Source organism: Etheostoma spectabile, unplaced genomic scaffold, assembly GCF_008692095.1.
Source record: "Etheostoma spectabile isolate EspeVRDwgs_2016 unplaced genomic scaffold, UIUC_Espe_1.0 scaffold00570100, whole genome shotgun sequence".
In the NCBI taxonomy this organism is placed as follows: domain Eukaryota; kingdom Metazoa; phylum Chordata; class Actinopteri; order Perciformes; family Percidae; genus Etheostoma; species Etheostoma spectabile.
This window is the reverse complement of record NW_022605532.1, coordinates 892-22,500: the sequence shown is the minus strand read 5'-3', so window position 1 is coordinate 22,500 and position 21,609 is coordinate 892. Positions and strand designations below refer to the sequence as shown.

Below are 21,609 nucleotides of genomic sequence, written 5' to 3'. Positions count from 1 at the left end.
TTTAACTGATTTTGTGTAAAGCACTTTGAATCGCCCCGTTGCTGAAATGTGCTCTACCGATAAAGCTGCCTCGCTAGCTGTTATGGTTAAAAAAAAAAAAAGATTAAACTATGAATCAAAAGGTGCTGGTTTTTAACGCGTGGGCGAGTGTCTCGGTCTCAGAAGGTTAAATGTCGCTCTGCCACTCGACCGGAAGGGGCTGCCGCACATGCACACTGTAAGGGGGGCGGGGGTTTACCTTGGCGTGTCCGTGCTTGCCGGTCTTGGAGGTGGACATCTCCACGATTTTGCAGGGGCGTCCCTTCAGCACCACGTACCCGTTCTTACGCAGGGCGGAGCACTGCATCGGGATGGTGGCGGAGGCGCCGGACTCACCGGTCGTGAAGTCACAATCGGGATCTGCCATGGTGCAATGGGTCAGCGGTGCTGCGGAAAAACACATTTACACAGATCCTTTACGGTACGATCCAAAAAACCAACACGGAAACTAACGAGTTAACTGCACGGTGGACCGTTACGCACCGTGCACAACACCCAACAGCTGTCTTTTCTAGTGTAAGAACCATTTCATTGTTCCTTTTTGTTATGCGTCTTGCATTTTATCGCAATATCTTAATCCTACATTTAGCAGTACTTGCTCTATTTGTTCCATTTTCAGAGGATTATTATATGTACACCAAATCTAAAAGGCAAATTACAACACTATAAGATCCAATAAATCTCTGAATTGTTTTTCTATGGCAACAATATGATCAATATCTCTTATTTCTGTAAGATCCGGCTGGACCAGTATGGGAACAAAGTCCCCATCTTGGAGTCCACCACGTAACCAGCTGCAGTTTGTATGTTGTACATTTAACTGTATTGACTTTTTTCTTTTTTATAAATAAAGTTAAGTGAAGAACAACAAGTTGACGTTTTTGGCCAGGGGCCCGACGTCACCTTACAGCTCATAAAATTAGCCACTAGCTAACAACAGCCGACAATGTTTTTAAAGAGATAAAACTATAAAAAATATAACTCTAGGCGAGGCTAAAGGCTTGTAATTGTAATTTGAGCAGTGTGACATTAGCTGGCCCGGCGTCTCCAAGAGCAACAGTGCCAGATAACGGTTAAAATGCTGCCTTCATGGGCTCCCGGGACGGTTAGATTTCCCCGTGTTGGGATGTTGTTATTCCGATTTAACCACTCAAATGCTTCGTTACCTGACTTGTTATCCGGGTTGATGCTTGTAAACAACTTTCTGAATGCTCTAGTTCACTTTATGAAGCCGGAAAATACCGATTACAACCTAAAGCCGCATTACAAATTGCGTTGACAAACTGTATTATGCGACAACGTTTGCTATATGAATTAATAACAAACAGCTTCGTATTATAATCATTTACTTACGTTCGCCATGTTACTTCGTTATTTCACACCAACTCGGCAAGTCGGGTGGGGGGGTGGGGTGGGGGCAATAATTTCACCGAGTTGTTGTTCCGACATGAGGTGGTGTTCATGTGAATTTTTCCCCCATTCTTGTCGTCAGTTTTCCGATTATTCCGCAAACACATGAACGTCGCGTAAAAGCCAACTAATAACGGTGGCTACACAGGCGAAACAACAGAAATTAGCGAGTCAAATTAACAGCTCACGAGGATAAACTCACGCTGCCGCGATGTATAAATAACCGGCCAGCACGCGCTGCCGCCGCCGCCGCTGCTCCCTCCACAACAGCGAGCCCCGTTATCCGTTAGCTAATGCGATGCTAACATGCTAACCGCTCATTCAACTTCGCTCAGCCATTTGACACTCGGTCGCCAACGGCTAGCGCGCGAGCCTTAAACGTTGGTATAACCGCCATTTAAAAAGTCGGATGACAAAATGGACCGGTGGTGTTGAACGCGTACCCCCCCCCCCACCCCACCCCCAAAAAAAAACAGCCGTTAGCGGAGAGAATGACAAGCGACTTCCAGCGACCGCGCCGAAGGCCGCATGTCCCTTTGATTCAACCGGGAACATGGACACCCACACCCCGAGTCCCCCGAGCACTCAAAGAACTACTTCCACAGCTGCTTATACCACCGCACAGCTACTTCAGTACGTCTTAATCCTTCGTCGGTGCACTTAAAAAAACCGTTAAGTCCTCCGTTTATCCACCCCAAGGCAGAAACACGCGCCATGCCACACTTACCTTCCAAGAAAAAGAGGACCGAAAGTGCGCATGCGCGGCCAACTTTACTGCGGCATCCGTAGAGGGAGAAGGGAGGGGCACGTTCACGGGTTCCGGTTGTCGGCTGGCTGAAAGGGTTGCCAGGTCTGAGGGAGTCGGACCTGGCAACCCCGGCCCTCAAATAAGGGGCAACCGCGGGGTTCCAGGGGAGGAACAACGCTGAGAATACCTAAGAATAGTTAGGGCACTCTCTCCTTATGTGTTCCGGTTGTCGGCTGGCTGGAAGGGTTGCCAGGTCTGAGGGAGTCGGACCTGGCAACCCCGGCCCTCAAATAAGGGGCAACCGCGGGGTTCCAGGGGAGAAACAAAGCTGAGAATACCTAAGAATAGTTAGGGCACTCTCTCCTACCACCATCACAATTTTATTAAATGTATACTGTCGTACAAATGTCTACTGTTTACTCTGATCTTTTTTTTCAGATCTACAAATATCCATAAAATGACCAGAGATGGTAAAAAAAATAGATGAAAGGACCCAGCATATAGTTTGTAGGCCACATGTGATAAAGTCAGTATGAGTGTACAATATTTTTGGTTGATTTAAAATCTAAATTGAGTGTTTTTCATCCTGTACTCCCGCCGTGGAAGCCCATTTCCGCCAATTATTTAAAAAGTAAAATTAAAAGATCCTCTAAGAGATAATTCAGAAAATAGTGATAGTAATTTCTTAGTATCTCATTATCAGTTGCAACTTCCTACTGGCCCTCCAAATGTTAATTAACATCGACACAAACAACTTCTTACGGGTTTAGAAATCGTTTGGTAATCATTAACAAATACTTTCTACAACACAAAATGTGTGCAACAATAAACCGTTAGAATAACTTAAATTGTGGCACTAAATGCTATTTATGTTATTATTATTATTATTATTATAACTGTTACTATTGACTGAGTGCAAAAAGACATGTTGTATTTAATTGCTGTGGTACTCTGTACTAAGGTGCATACGACAATAAACTTGAAATGAACTGAACTAACAATTAGTAAGTAATTATAATGTCATTGTTTGTTAAATAACTAGTAAAATAACTACTAAATTACCATCATGGAGGCTACCTGGAAGTGTCTCTGTGTCTCTGTATTTACCTGGAAGTGTCTCTGTATTTACCTGGAAGTGTCTCTGTATTTACCTGGAAGTGTCTCTGTGTCTCTGTATTTACCTGGAAGTGTCTCTGTGTCTCTGTAATTACCTGGAAGTGTCTCTGTATTTACCTGAAAGTGTCTCTGTGTCTCTGTATTTACCTGGAAGGGTCTCTGTATTTACCTGAAAGTGTCTCTGTATTTACCTGGAAGTGTCTCTGTATTTACCTGGAAGTATCTCTGTGTCTCTGTATTTACCTGGAAGTGTCTCTGTGTCTCTGTATTTACCTGGAAGTGTCTCTGTATTTACCTGGAAGTGTCTCTGTATTTACCTGGAAGTGTCTCTGTGTCTCTGTATTTACCTGAAAGTGTCTCTGTATTTACCTGGAAGTGTCTCTGTATTTACCTGGAAGTGTTTCTGTGTCTCTGTATTTACCTGGAAGTGTCTCTGTATTTACCTGGAAGTGTCTCTGTGTCTCTGTATTTACCTGAAAGTTTCTCTGTGTCTCTGTATTTACCTGGAAGGGTCTCTGTATTTACCTGAAAGTGTCTCTGTATTTACCTGGAAGTGTCTCTGTATTTACCTGGAAGTGTCTCTGTGTTTACCTGGAAGTGTCTCTGTGTCTCTGTATTTACCTGGAAGTGTCTCTGTATTTACCTGGAAGTGTCTCTGTGTCTCTGTAATTACCTGGAAGTGTCTCTGTATTTACCTGGAAGTGTCTCTGTAATTACCTGGAAGTGTCTCTGTAATTACCTGGAAGGGTCTCTGTAATTACCTGGAAGTGTCTCTGTGTCTCTGTATTTACCTGGAAGTGTCTCTGTATTTACCTGGAAGTGTCTCTGTGTCTCTGTATTTACCTGGAAGTGTCTCTGTGTCTCTGTATTTACCTGGAAGTGTCTCTGTGTTTACCTGGAAGTGTCTCTGTATTTACCTGGAAGTGTCTCTGTGTCTCTGTAATTACCTGGAAGTGTCTCTGTGTCTCTGTATTTACCTGAAAGTGTCTCTGTTATTACCTGGAAGTGTCTCTGTAATTACCTGGAAGTGTCTCTGTAATTACCTGGAAGTGTCTCTGTGTCTCTGTTATTACCTGGAAGTGTCTCTGTAATTACCTGGAAGTGTCTCTGTAATTACCTGGAAGTGTCTCTGTGTCTCTGTATTTACCTGGAAGTGTCTCTGTGTTTAACCGGAAGTGTCTCTGTATTTACCTGGAAGTGTCTCTGTTTCTCTGTATTTACCTGGAAGTGTCTCTGTATTTACCTGGAAGTGTCTCTGTGTCTCTGTATTTACCTGGAAGTGTCTCTGTGTCTCTATATTTACCTGGAAGTGTCTCTGTATTTACCTGGAAGTATCTCTGTGTCTCTGTATTTACCTGGAAGTGTCTCTGTGTCTCTATATTTACCTGGAAGTGTCTCTGTGTCTCTGTATTTACCTGGAAGTGTCTCTGTATTTACCTGGAAGTGTCTCTGTATTTACCTGGAAGTATCTCTGTGTCTCTGTATTTACCTGGAAGTGTCTCTGTATTTACCTGGAAGTGTCTCTGTATTTACCTGGAAGTGTCTGTGTCTCTGTATTTACCTGTAAGTGTCTGTGTCTCTGTATTTACCTGTAAGTGTCTCTGTATTTACCTGTAAGTGTCTCTGTATTTACCTGGAAGTGTCTCTGTATTTACCTGGAAGTGTCTCTGTAATTACCTGGAAGTGTCTCTGTAATTACCTGGAAGTGTCTCTGTAATTACCTGGAAGTGTCTCTGTATTACCTGGAAGTGTCTCTGTATTTACCTGGAAGTGTCTCTGTATTTACCTGAAAGTGTCTCTGTAATTACCTGGAAGTGTCTCTGTATTTACCTGGAAGTGTCTCTGTATTTACCTGGAAGTGTCTCTGTATTTAAGTGTCTCTGTGTCTCTGTATTTACCTGGAAGTGTCTCTGTGTCTCTGTATTTACCTGGAAGTGTCTCTGTATTTACCTGGAAGTGTCTCTGTATTCACCTGGAAGTGTCTCTGTATTCACCTGGAAGTGTCTCTGTATTTACCTGGAAGTGTCTCTGTATTCACCTGGAAGTGTCTCTGTATTTACCTGGAAGTGTCTCTGTATTTACTTGGAAGTGTCTCTGTATTTACCTGGAAGTGTCTCTGTATTTACCTGGAAGTGTCTCTGTATTTACCTGGAAGTGTCTCTGTATTTACTTGGAAGTGTCTCTGTATTTACCTGGAAGTGTCTCTGTGTCTATTTGACACCGAGTTGCTGCCACTTGCCCGGACACTCTTGTAAAAGAGATTTTTAAATCTCAATAAGTTTTTTTTTTATCCTGCAAATAAAGGTTTGAATGAATGAATGAAAAAGAGCTCATGTCATACAATTATATTAATTATATTAACAATCTCTGTATTTACCTGGAAGTGTCTCTGTGTCTCTGTATTTACCTGGAAGTGTCTCTGTATTTACCTGGAAGTGTCTCTGTGTCTCTGTATTTACCTGAAAGTTTCTCTGTGTCTCTGTATTTACCTGGAAGGGTCTCTGTATTTACCTGAAAGTGTCTCTGTATTTACCTGGAAGTGTCTCTGTATTTACCTGGAAGTGTCTCTGTGTTTACCTGGAAGTGTCTCTGTGTCTCTGTATTTACCTGGAAGTGTCTCTGTATTTACCTGGAAGTGTCTCTGTGTCTCTGTAATTACCTGGAAGTGTCTCTGTATTTACCTGGAAGTGTCTCTGTAATTACCTGGAAGTGTCTCTGTAATTACCTGGAAGGGTCTCTGTAATTACCTGGAAGTGTCTCTGTGTCTCTGTATTTACCTGGAAGTGTCTCTGTATTTACCTGGAAGTGTCTCTGTGTCTCTGTATTTACCTGGAAGTGTCTCTGTGTCTCTGTATTTACCTGGAAGTGTCTCTGTGTTTACCTGGAAGTGTCTCTGTATTTACCTGGAAGTGTCTCTGTGTCTCTGTAATTACCTGGAAGTGTCTCTGTGTCTCTGTATTTACCTGAAAGTGTCTCTGTTATTACCTGGAAGTGTCTCTGTAATTACCTGGAAGTGTCTCTGTAATTACCTGGAAGTGTCTCTGTGTCTCTGTTATTACCTGGAAGTGTCTCTGTAATTACCTGGAAGTGTCTCTGTAATTACCTGGAAGTGTCTCTGTGTCTCTGTATTTACCTGGAAGTGTCTCTGTGTTTAACCGGAAGTGTCTCTGTATTTACCTGGAAGTGTCTCTGTTTCTCTGTATTTACCTGGAAGTGTCTCTGTATTTACCTGGAAGTGTCTCTGTGTCTCTATATTTACCTGGAAGTGTCTCTGTATTTACCTGGAAGTATCTCTGTGTCTCTGTATTTACCTGGAAGTGTCTCTGTGTCTCTATATTTACCTGGAAGTGTCTCTGTATTTACCTGGAAGTGTCTCTGTATTTACCTGGAAGTGTCTCTGTATTTACCTGGAAGTATCTCTGTGTCTCTGTATTTACCTGGAAGTGTCTCTGTATTTACCTGGAAGTGTCTCTGTATTTACCTGGAAGTGTCTGTGTCTCTGTATTTACCTGTAAGTGTCTGTGTCTCTGTATTTACCTGTAAGTGTCTCTGTATTTACCTGTAAGTGTCTCTGTATTTACCTGGAAGTGTCTCTGTATTTACCTGGAAGTGTCTCTGTAATTACCTGGAAGTGTCTCTGTGTCTCTGTATTTACCTGGAAGTGTCTCTGTAATTACCTGGAAGTGTCTCTGTAATTACCTGGAAGTGTCTCTGTATTTACCTGGAAGTGTCTCTGTATTTACCTGAAAGTGTCTCTGTGTCTCTGTAATTACCTGGAAGTGTCTCTGTATTTACCTGGAAGTGTCTCTGTATTTACCTGGAAGTGTCTCTGTATTTAAGTGTCTCTGTGTCTCTGTATTTACCTGGAAGTGTCTCTGTGTCTCTGTATTTACCTGGAAGTGTCTCTGTATTTACCTGGAAGTGTCTCTGTATTCACCTGGAAGTGTCTCTGTATTCACCTGGAAGTGTCTCTGTATTTACCTGGAAGTGTCTCTGTATTTACTTGGAAGTGTCTCTGTATTTACCTGGAAGTGTCTCTGTATTCACCTGGAAGTGTCTCTGTATTTACCTGGAAGTGTCTCTGTATTTACTTGGAAGTGTCTCTGTATTTACCTGGAAGTGTCTCTGTATTTACCTGGAAGTGTCTCTGTATTTACCTGGAAGTGTCTCTGTATTTACTTGGAAGTGTCTCTGTATTTACCTGGAAGTGTCTCTGTGTCTATTTGACACCGAGTTGCTGCCACTTGCCCGGACACTCTTGTAAAAGAGATTTTTAAATCTCAATAAGTTTTTTTTTTATCCTGCAAATAAAGGTTTGAATGAATGAATGAAAAAGAGCTCATGTCATACAATTATATTAATTATATTAACAATATTTGTTATACAAATCAAGTGTAAATAAAGAGAGCGGAGCAGGCGCTGTTGCTGTACAAGGAGAGGACATTTATTGTAGAATTTCCAACATTACAGATGTGTGTAACCAGACCGAGGTCGTCTTCTGACTGATTCCAGTGATTCAGACAAGGTGAAAACATACACTCACATGCATGTCACACACCCACAAACACACACCCACGCACACACCCCCACACACACACCCCCACACCAACAAACACACACACCCCCACACACATCCGTATATATGTTCACAGTCTTGATACGTACAAAAAATTGAAATACAAATAATACCACAATAAAAACATTGTATTTTTTTTTTTTTTTTTTTAGAAATTCTTATAGCTATGTACTCTATTCTGTAGAAAGACAACTAAGCTTTGATAAGTGAACATTATTTTTTTGTCTCTCTAAAATGATCAGTAAGATATTATCATAACGAAAATTCTTACAGTATATATATATATATATATATATATATATTCTTTTTTATTTTTTTTTGTAATCTATGGTCTCTCAAGCTGACCCTGCCCCTTGACCTTTATTCACAGGGTGTTGATTAATGCTAACATCCTGCACATGTAAAAGGCTTCAGCCGGCTTTAAAGCGGCAACGCTTGCACCTAGCGCGTCCTTTAAGATCGATGAACAATGAAGGAAATATCAAGTAAAAAAGTGAAGTAACCACTTCCCTCTCTCGTAGCCGGATCACAAGCTCACAAACGCCCGAGACCATCGTCAAAGGGTCAAAAAAATAGAAAATGTCCTCCAAAGGGATGCTGAGCCCGTCCCGCTCGCTCGTTTACAAGCGGCTCCGGGTGTTTGCATCGACCATAAATCCTAAAATATAAGTTTAATAGTAAATTATCCAGTGTACAATCGTGACTCACGTGACTGTGACTCATGAGATAAAAAGCCCAGACGCCCTCTACAATTTCAAAATGTTAAATTTACAGCTCAGTGTTGTGAGAAAAATGCTTCAGGGCTCGTGTAGAAACTCTCAGCGTCCAGTTTGTGCAGTCAGACCAGTCTGTGTATTGCCTTTAACTTACAATTCATAACAAGTGACGACAGGTCTAAAACGTGTATGTCACCATGCAAAATGCACAACTAAATAAAACAGTGATGAACTACAGTACGGCAAAAAGGAGTAAACTCGGGAGCGTTAGCCCAAAATCAAACGTCTGTGTAAGTCTTCGCTCGGACTGCCGATCACAACTAAAACCCCTCCCGTCTGAGAGCAAACACACAACGGACAGATTTACAGAGGTATGACCAAAAAAGAAAGCGAGACGGTTATTTTTTTCTTCTTCTACGTTCTCACCTGCTTTTTGCAAAGTCTGTCCTTTACATCAAAAGTGAGTATTTACACAGGTGCAGTGGACACAGAACAGCAGGGACAGAAAAAGGTGGAGGGGAAACTTCCAGAAGTTGACAACTACTCTACGGCCAAGCTCTCCTTGTGAGAATGACTTTGTTATTGGGTTGCTGTTGCAGCAATTATACAGTATCTACACCCCTCCTTCCCATTGCAGAAACCCACCAGGACAAAGCAGCTGCAGTGAACCAACTGTGCAACAACAACAAGTACAAAATGTTTCATTTCCCCTGTGACACGCACTGTGTTGTTTGTAGTGTTTGGGTCTCGTGAAGGGGAAAGAGAGAGAGTGTTTTAGCAGCAGCAGCAAGACTCAAAATGAGTGTTCACACTGTGAGCAACGCCGTCCTCAAGTCCATTCCCCTCCTGCAGACAGAGAGCATGTCGGCCACTGCTCAACTTCTCAGGTGTTTCCCAGATTTTGATGCAATTTCACTTTACGATTGAAAAATACCTGACGGCGCAAAAAAAAAAAAAAAAGACACCTTTAAGTTTTTTGCTACATTAGATGTTAGTCTAGAAAACACTGAGATTGAGTCATCACTACCAGAAGTGATAACAACAACAACAACAACAATAAGGACCGTCATACTTATATATAATGAGTCAACATCTGGTCAGTGGCCTTTTTAAGTTGATTTAGACTCGTAAAACCACACTTACGAAGTTAGGAAAGTGTGAAAATGACGTGTCCACATTCAACGTATCCTCATGCGACAGTTTGTATGATATTTCACGAAAAGTTATGCCCAATTATTTGTGCGTCATCCGACGAATGTTGTCAACAAAAGCAGCCAAAACTACTTGCTAAGGTTTTGGAAAGGGGTCATGGTTTGGGTTAAAATCAGTACGTTTGGTACGTATTAGTATTAGTTAAGAACGCCAACTATGTACAAGTAAGTTGAAATAAGTCAACGTTGACTTTTGCTGTCACATGGGACACGAGCAGCGGCCTCCTGACTTAAAGTGACCCCCCCCCCATCCACCAAAACCTCCTCCCTACAGGGACTTTGTCGATCTTTATACTACATCACCTGACCTCCTCCTTTGAGGCAGCCCTGCACGCCCTGGCACATGATTATGTGAGCCATATACAAATGCATTGCTTTTCATAGGTATAACATAGAATGAGAACAGCTTGAAACATAACTTTTTTCGTCTGTGTTTGTACTGGGATGCCTGAACAAAAAGATAAAGGGCAAAATCTCTTTTTAACCCTTGTGTTGTCTTCACTTTCGGGACCCTCTCGTATCCCCCGGGTCAAATTGACCCGTGACTTAATTCTGAAATAAAATTTTAATTCATAATCTATTAACAAATGTTGTCTTCATCTCAATTTCCAACAGCTGAGGTAACAGAAGTGGGGTTCGTTTTTGTCATAAAGTTATAATTCATGTTAAAAATCCACTATGTGATTATTCTTATCTTCAAAACGTGGTCACATCCAGAATAATGTTCTGAATTAAGTCAGGAATGCATGTTCATCACGGGAAATAAGGTGAGGTCGTTGATTTTTTCAGGTAGAAAAAATGTAACTTGGACCATTTTTCTTCTTCTAAAAATTTGAAATGGGTCAATTTGACCCGAATACCATACGAGGGTTAAGGTGCGAGATGAGTCTAATAAAGGTCTTGGACACGATCTGTGTCTGACTGTCTGATACCTGCTTTGAGGCATGTCAGATTGTCTGATGAACGTCGAATGCTGATTTGCAGCTCTTAATATTGATTGAAAAACACAAACCGATGCAAGAAGAGACACTCGCACTCTCAACACTCCTCAATCTCAGGTTTTGAATGTGAAGTAAAAACAAGCTTCGTCCACAGCGCTCACATTTCAATTTGCTATGATGCAAAGTGGTTTTGAGGTACTGTTTTCAGCGGTAGCATTACATCAGTGTTCTGAGTCCTTACGTGCCGTATATTGGTTTATTAGATGTGGGTTGTACTTCACGAAACGTAGGACCATTGTCAGGATTCACGACCAAAGATTTCACCATGTTTCCTTCACGAGTGTCTTCTAAAACGGTCCAAAAATCACAGATTGCAAAGGAGACTATGGTATCTTCTACTCAGCAAGACAAGAAGATACTTCTGGGAAGGCCGATGTTCATATTTGTTCATGCTTGTCCACGATAAAATATTTGGTTCGAGTTTATCGATTGATGTACTTTGTGTTTTTCTCGCTCACATATATTAAGCTCATAGAAAACCAAGCCAGACTGGTGGGAGAACTTCAGCCGGCTGAGCTTGGATCTACTGAAGTGATTTTGGTTCAGTCCAGACCGACGTGATGCTACCTGACCGACCAGTAACGTCACTCCCAACAACGCAGCGCAGTGAAAGACGCCTGATTGGATCAGCACCAACAAGCAGAGTCCAATAACCAATCGTGCTCGCAGTGTGAACACCCTGTGAGAAATCATTAATGTGCTACACAGAGAACTTCTCCGCAGCTCCCCCGTCCGATCAATCGGGGAAGTCAAAGGCTACTCGGCGCGATGGCAGTGTCCTTAAAAGTCTGGATCTAAACCCTCGAAGAACAACCATCCGCCCAATCTAGCTGTCTCCGCAGGGGATGGGGACGCCGTCGGGCCGCCGTCGGGGTGTGGAGACACCTTTCCCCCGTCCATGCTCGTCTTCAGGCTCGTTGATTTCCCCCACAAACACACACACACACACACACACATATGGTACACGCACACATACACACACTGTCCTCCTGGCATCCCTCGCTCCTGATGTCGGGCGATGATCAGAGTGAAGAAGAAGAAGAGGAGGGTCATGGGTCGAAGGAACAGGTTACCAGTTCATCATGGAGCTTCTGTTGAGGGTCATGAAGAAGACTTGACTGCTGCCTCCAGAACGCACCGAGGCGAAGAACACCTGCAGGAAGGAGACCGCGTTAGACGTTTCTACGTTAGCAACGAACACACAGCAAGGGAGTTGATGACGTTTCCATTAGAGCCCGACTGATAAAGGATTTTTAAGGCCAATACAACTATTTGATTATTTAAAAATCCGATATGCCGATGGATATATATTTTTTTTAAATCCAGAAACGCGTTCCAAAACATAAACGGATGTACCGATTATGAGCTTGTCCTCAGAGTGAATGTTTTGGTAGGAACCAAAGTTCACATCGCATGTTTCTCCCTGGGATCAGCCAGCGTGGAGGACGTCTACGTTCCGATTGGCGGCCGCCGTTAGCCGCTGAACCGCGTCATAGCTCGTTACCATAAAGTTGGAAGATTTCCACTTTCTGATCGACGCTCAATACGCTCAAAACACGACGCCAAGAGATTTGCCGCTCCTTGCAGCTGAGAGAAGCTTCCATTGAAGATGAACGACTTCCGGTGACTTTAGGCGCTCCAGTCGGTGGCGGTCCGGCTACGTGGCGGCGTACTCTGTTCGACCGGGAGAAGCTCACACAGCCACGGCCGATACACGGACTCTAGAAACCTTTATATATTACATATATAATGACAGAAGTTGTGTTGTTAAATGGTCGCAGCGGGGTTTGTTAGCAGTTAGCTCGCTCGTTAGCCGCTGAGCCGTAGCGGCGTGCAGGCAGAGCGACCAGCCGCCGGACTAACCTAGTGATCCAGACTAACCTAGTGACCCAGACTAACCTAGTGACCCAGACTAACCTAGTGATCCAGACTAACCTAGTGACCCAGACTAACCTAGTGGGCCAGACTAACCCAGTGACCCAGACTAACCTAGTGATCCAGGCAAACCTAGTGATCCAGACTAACCTAGTGATCCAGACTAACCCATTGACCCAGACTTACCTAGTGATCCAGACTAACCCAGTGGGCCAAACTAACCCAGTGACCCAGACTAACCTAGTGATCCAGACTAACCTCGTGACCCAGACTAACCTAGTGATCCTGACTAACCCATTGACCCAGACTAACCTAGTGATCCAGACTAATCCAGTGGCCCAGACTAACCCAGTGACCCAGACTAGACTAGTGACCCAGACTAACCTAGTGGCCCAAACTAACCAAGTGATCCAGACAAACCCAGTGACCCAGACTAACCTAGTGACCCAGACTAACCTAGTGATCCAGACTAACCCAGTGACCCAGACTAACCTAGTGATCCAGACTAACCTAGTGACCCAGACTAACGTAGTGGCCCAGACTAACCTAGTGACCCTAGTGACCCAGACTAACCTAGTGACCCAGACTAACCTAGTGGCCCAAACTAAACCAGTGACCCAGACTAACGTAGTGGCCCAGACTAACCAAGTGACCCTCGTGACCCAGACTAACCTAGTGACCCAGACTAACCCAGTGACCCAGACTAATCTCGTGAACCGTGCAGGATTCACTATGAGGGACCGTTTAGAGACCATGTGAGCGGCAGCTAACGCTAACTGGTCCCTATGCACAAACAAGACTCACCTGGCGTGACCCTAATGTAAAGGTGCTGTCAGACTCACCTGGCGTGGCCCTAATGTAAAGGTGCTGTCAGACTCATCTGGCGTGACCCTAATGTAAAGGTGCTGTCAGACTCACCTGGCGTGACCCTAATGTAAAGGTGCTGTCAGACTCACCTGGCGTGACCCTAATGTAAAGGTGCTGTCAGACTCACCTGGCGTGACCCTAATGTAAAGGTGCTGTCAGACTCACCTGGCGTGACCCTAATGTAAAGGTGTTGTCAGACTCACCTGGCGTGACCCTAATGTAAAGGTGCTGTCAGACTCACCTGGCGTGACCCTAATGTGCAGGTGTGGTCAGACTCACCTGGCGTGACCCTAATGTAAAGGTGTTTTCAGACTCACCTGGCGTGACCCTAATGAAAAGGTGCTGTCAGACTCACCTGGCGTGACCCTAATGTAAAGGTGCTGTCAGACTCACCTGGCGTGACCCTAATGTGCAGGTGTGGTCAGACTCACCTGGCGTGACCCTAATGTAAAGGTGCTGTCAGACTCACCTGGCGTGACCCTAATGTGCAGGTGTGGTCAGACTCACCTGGCGTGACCCTAATGTAAAGGTGCTGTCAGACTCACCTGGCGTGACCCTAATGTGCAGGTGTGGTCAGACTCACCTGGCGTGACCCTAATGTAAAGGTGTTTTCAGACTCACCTGGCGTGACCCTAATGTGCAGGTGTGGTCAGACTCACCTTGTCGTTCCTCTCCGACAGGAACTTCAGTCGCTGAGCTCGCTTGTGCATGAAAACTCCGTCGAGGTGTCCCGTCTCCACGGAGCGGATCTCAATGGCCTTCTCTCCCCAGCCCATGATCTGGTTGGAGTGGATGTAGGCTGCAGGGACAGGAGAGGGTACACACACACACACACACACACACACGCACACACACACACACACGCACACACACACACAGAGGGGGATTGGACAGGAGAAGACTCAGCACCAGTCTCACATTGAGGCTCCTCTCCCTCGCCTTTGGGAGGAGATTATTGCAGCAGTTTCTGACGGATTTGACCAAGCACAACCTCTTATCTCTTCCTGTGGCGTCGGGAAAAGATGGCGTCAGAGCAACGGGTGACTCGGGACAGTGTGGCAGGATGCTTTCGGGGTGTCCGTTGACATGGATATGGGTGATTGATTTTAAATGAAATATTAAAACACTGCTTGACTGACGCTGCTGGTCTGAACTCGGCATGTGAGCCAATCGGGGACACAAATAAAGTTGATGTTGAAGTAGATGAAACAGCGTGTCGAACAGCTTCAGAGACAAATGGCTTTTCTGTAGCTGCACAATACAATCCCATTTAGGGAAAGGGGGGGGGGGGGGTGGCAGTTGGGTTGGGAACCGTAGGGTCGCTGGTTCCAATCCCCATGTGGACCAAAGTATGGTGGTGGACTGGTAGCTGGAGAGGTGCCAGTTCACCATCTGGGCACTGGTGGCACCGAACCCCCCCTCAAGGCAACTCGAATAATAATATAATTTAATTGATCCCCATTGGGGAATAAAGGCCTAAATTATTACAATTAACACTCTGTTTTGTTAGTAATCACCACACACACACACACACACACACACACACACACACACACACACACACACACTCAGTACCTATACCAGTGCCCTGCTTTTGGGGGGGTATGGCACCTTGCTCAAGAGGAGCTTAACCAGGAGGTGAATTGGCATCTCTACCAGTCTACACTCCGTACTTTGGTCCATGCAGGGACTTGAACCTGCAACCCCCCGGTTCCCAACCCAACCACCTACAGTCTGAACTGCTGCCCCCTTAAGAAGACCACAAAAATCTCGGAGGCCATCTTGTCTCGGCGCTTTGGGAACACGGAAAAGCAAATACCGACACGTCGCCGAGCCACGACTAGAGGGTGCGATTCCACAGCTGTGGGAAAGGGGGTCCAGCTCCCTCTGTCACAGAAATACAATCCTGGGAAAAGGGCTTTTTTGGGGGGTGGGGGTTAAAAAAACCCTTTTGCAACAGAGCTGTGTTATTTTTGTCCGCTGAGGAAGGAGATCAACCAGCAGCTGATGTAAATAAACAAACAAAAACCGCTGCAGCGCTGTCCTGGGGGAGGGGAGGGGGGGGGGGGGGGAGGGGGGAGGGGGGGAGGGGGGGAGGGGGGGAGGGCTTGACTGTGAGAAACTCCGGTCTGAGAGTAAAATGATCACAAACATGTTAACAGGAGATGACGTCCACACGCAGAACACACAGGCACCTTCAGACATGTTTAAATCAGTCAGGATATCAAACACTGACATCAGGAATAAAAATAGGAGAGTGAAGGCCAAACGGAAAAAAACACGAACGCTATGATCGACTCGGATCATAAGATCCAAGATCCATCCTTTGGTTTGTTTTTTGTTTTGGGATCAAATGTTTTTTTTTAATTTTTATTCTACAAATTAAGAAAAATCACAGAAAGAAAGTGACGTCCACAGCTTAAAAATAACACATGCAGAAACAGACACACACAAACAGACACACACAAACACACACGGGGGACCAATCACACATGCAAACAGAACTCAAATTCCCATGATCCATCCTTGATGTGCTTGAGGGGTCTACTTATAAATATTAGATTAATTTAGAAGCTGCAAGACTTTGGCTTTTTGACTCTGACGTGTAATCTGCTGAATCTTACAAATCTTGTTGTTGGTGTGTGTGTGTATTTGATGAAGTGTTTTTTTTTTTTTTTTTTTTTCGAGCCCATGCGATCAAGGATGAATGCAAAAATATTTTTTGAAATATTTCACAGTTACGTACACAACAAGAGGACAAAAGACAGACAAACAACACGCGAGCATGTTCCCCATATAATATACTGATTATACAAAAGGAAAGTGTCCAAGGTAAAAGACGTTGAATGTGTGTGTGTGTGTGGTGTGTGTGTGTGTGGTGTGTGTGTGTGTGTGTGTGTGTGTGTGTGTGTGTGTGTGTGTGTGTGTGTGTGTGTGGGTTGGGGTAATGCTCTGCGGGACGTGTTGTTGTCATCTCATGCAGTATATGGATATTCAACACTTGACATTAAGGAGATACATTCGGTTTTTGAGTGGTTATGCTTTGGTCCCCTCACCTGTTATGTGATGACAACATCGACACCAAACCCTCCATGTGTCTCCGCTGCAGCGCTCCATGATAACATCTTTTCAATCCTATTATTTAGTTATTTTTTAGTTATTTTAATCTAATTTTAATTGGCATCCTTTATGTAAACTTATAGCTCACACAGAACCTTTTTTCCTTTTATTTCTGCAGCTTCAGTCTTTCTGGCACAAAGAATTAAAAGAGGCCGACGCGGTCTGTTCCTGATTAAAATGTTTGCCTTCATCTGTGTTTTGATTTTTACTTTTCTTAAGATTATTAAGAGTCCTGCTACGTCCTGCTGTGTCCTGCTACGTCCTGCTACGTCCTGCTACGTTCTGCTACGTCCTGCTGTGTCCTGCTACGTCCTGCTACGTCCTGCTACGTCCTGCTACCTCCTGCTACGTCCTGCTACGTCCTGCTGTGTCCTGCTACGTCCTGCTGCGTCCTGCTGTGTCCTGCTACGTCCTGCCACGTCCTGCTACGTCCTGCTACGTCCTGCTGTGTCCTGCTACGTCCTGCTGTGTCCTGCTACGTCCTGCTACGTCCTGCTGTGTCCTGCTACGTCCTGCTACGTCCTGCTGTGTCCTGCTACGTCCTGCTACGTCCTGCTGTGTCCTGCTACGTCCTGCTGTCCTGCTACGTCCTGCTACGTCCTGCTGTGTCCTGCTACGTCCTGCTACGTCCTGCTGTGCCCTGCTACGTCCTGCTGTGTCCTGCTACGTCCTGCTACGTCCTGCTGTGCCCTGCTACGTCCTGCTACGTCCTGCTACGTCCTGCTACGGCCTGCTGTGTCCTGCTACGTCCTGCTACATCCTGCTACATCCTGCTACGTCCTGCTGTGTCCTGCTACGTCCTGCTACGTCCTGCTACGTCCTGCTGTGTCCTGCTACGTCCTGCTACGTCCTGCTACGGCCTGCTACGGCCTGCTGTGTCCTGCTACGTCCTGCTACGTCCTGCTATGTCCTGCTACGGCCTGCTACGTCCTGCTGTGTCCTGCTACGTCCTGCTGGGCCTTGTAATGCTGCACAGTGCCCTGCTATACCATGAACTACTACAAACTACTATTTTTTGGGACTGTTATTGCCACTCTTCATTCTAACCCCAACCGGTCGTCAGACACCGCCTACCAAGAGCCTGGGTCTGGGTCTGGGTCTGGGTCTGGGCCTGGGTCTGGGTCTAGGTCTGGGTCTGTCCCAGGTTTCTTCCTAAAAAGGAGTTTTTCCTCTCCACTGTCGCCCTGTTGCTTGCTCTGGAGGAAACTACTAGACCTGTTGGGTCCTTGTAAATTCTGGAGTGTGGTCTAGACCTGCTCTATCTGTAAAGGGTCTCCAGATAACTCTTGTTAGGAATTGATACTATAAATAAAATTGAATTGAATTTAATAGATCGAAGAAGGCCTGAAGACCAAAACGCCCTCAAAACAACATAGAGAATGCATGTGGAGCCGGACTGTGGGACACCTTCGACAGCACAGCAACGTGCACCAATCAATCAACAAAATAAAAGCCCCAAGCAGGAACATATTGAAGTGTGACAGTGTTAGCATGAAGCAGCAGAGCTATCAGTTCCACATGGAGGACCTTGGCTCCTTCTGTATGTCTTCATCACGTCCCCAAATAAAACCTCCCCAAAAAACCTGCTGTATCCCAGGTAACGGAACAGGTGAGACTACAGTCTCGGCTCCTGGTTCAGAGGTGGAGTGAAAGCAGAAGGCAGGAGGAGAGAGAGGAAGTGTGGCTTTGAACGGAGGAGGAGGAGTGGTAGAGAGTAGTGAGGGGGGGGGGGGGGTGAAAAGACGATCTGCTGAGACCGCTTACAGAGGGTTTAGAAGTCAGGGGTCAAGGAGAAGCGAGCTGATTGGTTGACGTACCGACGGAGGTGGGCATCTCGCCCCACTGCAGCACCACGTCTTTGGTGATGCGTCCGTAGGTGTTGACGTAGACGCCCTCGTCCTCGTAGCACAGCAGCATCTCCATGCCGTCCGTCTTGGGCAGAACCACGATGGCGTGCGGGGTCACCTGACCCTGAATCTGCCGGGGCGACACACGGGAGGGGGTTGGAGGGGGTGGGGGGCAGGGGATTAGGAGCTGTCGTGAGCCCACAGGGAGGTCTGGTTGACCCCCCCCCCCCCCCCCCCCCCCCCCACCCCCCCGCTAACCCACCGTCCCCACCCCGAGAGAAGAAGAAGAAGAAGAAAACTGCTGCAACAATAGAGTCTCCCGCTCCTCAGCCACGCAATCGCCATGGAAACACACACGTGCACAGCGTGATTCATGCCTGCGAAAGCAATGTGAGGCGGTTGCCGTGGTTACCGTCTCCTTCCCCCCCCCCCCCCCGCCCGGTCCATCTCTTACTGTAACCAGACGAGTGTTAGAGGGGGACACAGCGCTCACTCACCCACTCATTAAAAGACAGCTGTTGCTTTAACCCATTCACTAACTCAGTCACACCTTCATTACGTCATGTGTCCCATTCTCTCACTCTTTCATTCATTAAAGGACACGTGATCTAGGTTTGTGGAGGACTACATCTTAAACCTTAGTCCCTGTTACGTATTGCTCATATGCTTATTCAATCAGTTTATGGGTTATTATGTTTAGACTTTGCAGTCACAGTTGATATTTCTGTGAGTGGTTTTTATTTTTATTCTTATGTGTGATATTCTCATGTATATGTGATACATGTGTGTGTATGTGTCTGCTGTCTTATGGTTGTCTTGCTACTGGTGCCTACAATTTCCTTCGGGATGAATAAAGTATCTATCTATCCATCCATCCATCCATCTATCTATCTATCTATCATCTATCTATCTATCTATCCATCTATCTATCATCTAGATAGATAGCACTTCTCCCTCCAACCCATGGGCCCACCACCTGTGGGAGGATCCAAAGGGGTCGGGTGCGCTGCCACATGGGTGGCGGCGAAGGTCAGGGGCTTCGACGGACCAGACCCGGGCAGCAGAGGCTGGCTCTGGGGACGTGGAATGTCACCTCTCTGTGGGGGAAGAGCCGGAACTTGTGCGGGAGGTGGAGCGCTATCAGTTAGATCTGGTGGGGCTTACCTCTACGCACAGTCTCGGTTCTGGAACCGTACTCCTGGATAGGGGTTGGACTCTCTCCTACTCTGGAGTTGCCCAGGGTGTGAGGCGCGGGCGGGTGTGGGGATACTCACAAGCCCCCGGCTGAGCGCCGCTGCGTTTGGAGTTTACCCGGTGGACGAGAGGGTCGCCTCCCTACGCCTGCGGGTGTTGGGGGGAAAACTCTGACTGTTGTTTGTGCGTATGCACCAAACAAGAGTTCGGAGTATTCGGCCTTCTTGGAGACCTTGAATGGAGTCCTGTATGGGGCTCCAGTAGGGGACTCCTTTGTTTCCTGGGGGACTTCAACGCACACGTGGGCAATGATGGAGATACTTGGAGAGGCGTGATTGGGAGGAACGGCCTCCCTGATCTAACCAGAGCGGTTGTCTGTTGTTGGACTTCTGTGCTAGTCATGGATTGTCCATCACAAACACCATGTTCGAACATAGGGATGTTCATAAGTGTACGTGGTACCAGAGCACCCTAGGCCAAAGGTCAATGATCGATTTTATAATCGTTTCATCTGATCTGAGGCCGTATGTTTTGGACACTCGGGTGAAAGAGAGGGCAGAGCTGTCAACTGATCACCATCTGGTGGTGAGTTGGGTCAGGGGGTGGGGGAAGACTCTGGACAGACCTGGTAAGCCCAAACGTGTAGTGCGGGTAAACTGGGAACGTCTGGAAGAGGCCCCTGTCCGACGGGCTTTCAACTCGCACCTCCGGCGGAGCTTTTCGTGCATCCCTGTGGAGGCTGGGGGCATTGAACTGAGTGGACAATGTTCAAAGTTTCCATTGCTAAAGCTGCGGCGGGGAGCTGTGGTCTTAGGGTCTTAGGTGCCTCAAGGGGCGGTAACCCACGAACACACCTGGTGGACACCGGTGGTCAGGGAAGCCGTCCGACTGAAGAAGGAGTCTTTCCGGGATATGTTATCCCGGAGGACTCCGGAGGCAGTTGCAGGTACCGACGGGCCCGAAGGGCTGCAGCCTCTGCCGTGACAGAGGCAAAGCAGCGGGTATGGGAGAAGTTCGGAGAAGACATGGAGAAGGACTTTCGGTCGGCACCAAGGTGCTTCGCTGGAAAACCGTTCGCCACCTCAGGAGGGGAAGCGAGGGATCATCCAAGTGTATACAGTAAGGATGGGATTTTTGACCTCAAATGGGGAGGTAATAGAGCGGTGGAAGGGAGCACTTTGAGGAACTCCTAAATCCAGCTGACACGCCCTCTGTGGTGGAGGCAGAGCTGAGCGGATGATGGGGGATTGTCGTCAATTTCCCTGGCGGAAGTCGCTGTGGTAGTCAACAACAACTCCACAGCGGCAAAGCCCCAGGGATTGATGAGATCCGTCCAGAAATGCTGAAAGCTCTGGGTGTGGAGGGGCTGTCTTGGTTGACACGCCTCTTCAACATTGCGTGGAAGTCTGGGACGGTGCCTAGGAGTGGCAGACCGGGGTGGTGGTTCCCCTCTTCAAAAAGGGGGACCAGAGGGTGTGTGCCAACTACAGGGTATCACACTTCTCAGCCTCCCTGGTAAAAAGTCTACTCCAAGTGCTGGAAAGGAGGGTCGGCCGATAGTCGACACCTCGGATTGAAGAGGAACAATGCGGATTCGTCCTGGCCGTGGAACAACGGATCAGATCTTTACTCTCGCAAGGATCCTGGAGGGGGCCTGGGAGTATGCCCAACCAGTCTACATGTGTTTTGTGGATCTGGAGAAGGCGTATGACCGGGTCCCCGGGAGAAATTGTGGGAGGTGCTGCGGGAATATGGGGTGAGGGGGTCCCTTCTTAGGGCCATCCAATCTCTGTATGACCAAAGCGAGAGCTGTGTCCGGGTTCTCGGCAGTAAGTCGGACTCGTTCCAGGTGAGGGTTGGCTCCGCCAGGGCTGCGCTTTGTCACCAAG

General features: G+C 46.5%; 1 protein-coding gene, 1 long non-coding RNA gene and 1 pseudogene across 3 annotated transcripts; all 3 read right to left on the bottom strand.

Annotated features, from left to right (window-relative positions):
* The window catches only part of LOC116685640 (uncharacterized), a 16,560-nt pseudogene extending 4,843 nt beyond the window's left edge, over positions 1 to 11,717 (bottom strand).
* Positions 7,739 to 18,656, bottom strand: LOC116685638 (traf2 and NCK-interacting protein kinase; the record flags this gene model as incomplete). The annotated part of the gene is given in 3 exon segments (XM_032510597.1): positions 7,739 to 11,970; positions 14,219 to 14,358; positions 18,497 to 18,656. Coding segments are annotated over 3 exon segments (384 nt in total), but the record flags the coding sequence as incomplete, so codon positions are not given.
* LOC116685639 (uncharacterized) lies at positions 12,673 to 13,392 on the bottom strand. 2 transcript variants are annotated; one of them, XR_004331001.1, is made up of 3 exons: positions 13,365 to 13,392; positions 12,915 to 13,238; positions 12,673 to 12,770 (listed from the first exon to the last, which is right to left on the bottom strand). It is a non-coding gene; the product is annotated as an uncharacterized LOC116685639 (long non-coding RNA). The 2 variants fall into 2 exon arrangements; XR_004331000.1 differs by having other exon boundaries at positions 12,721 to 12,770; positions 12,933 to 13,238.
* Positions 18,657 to 21,609: the final 2,953 nt, after the last annotated feature.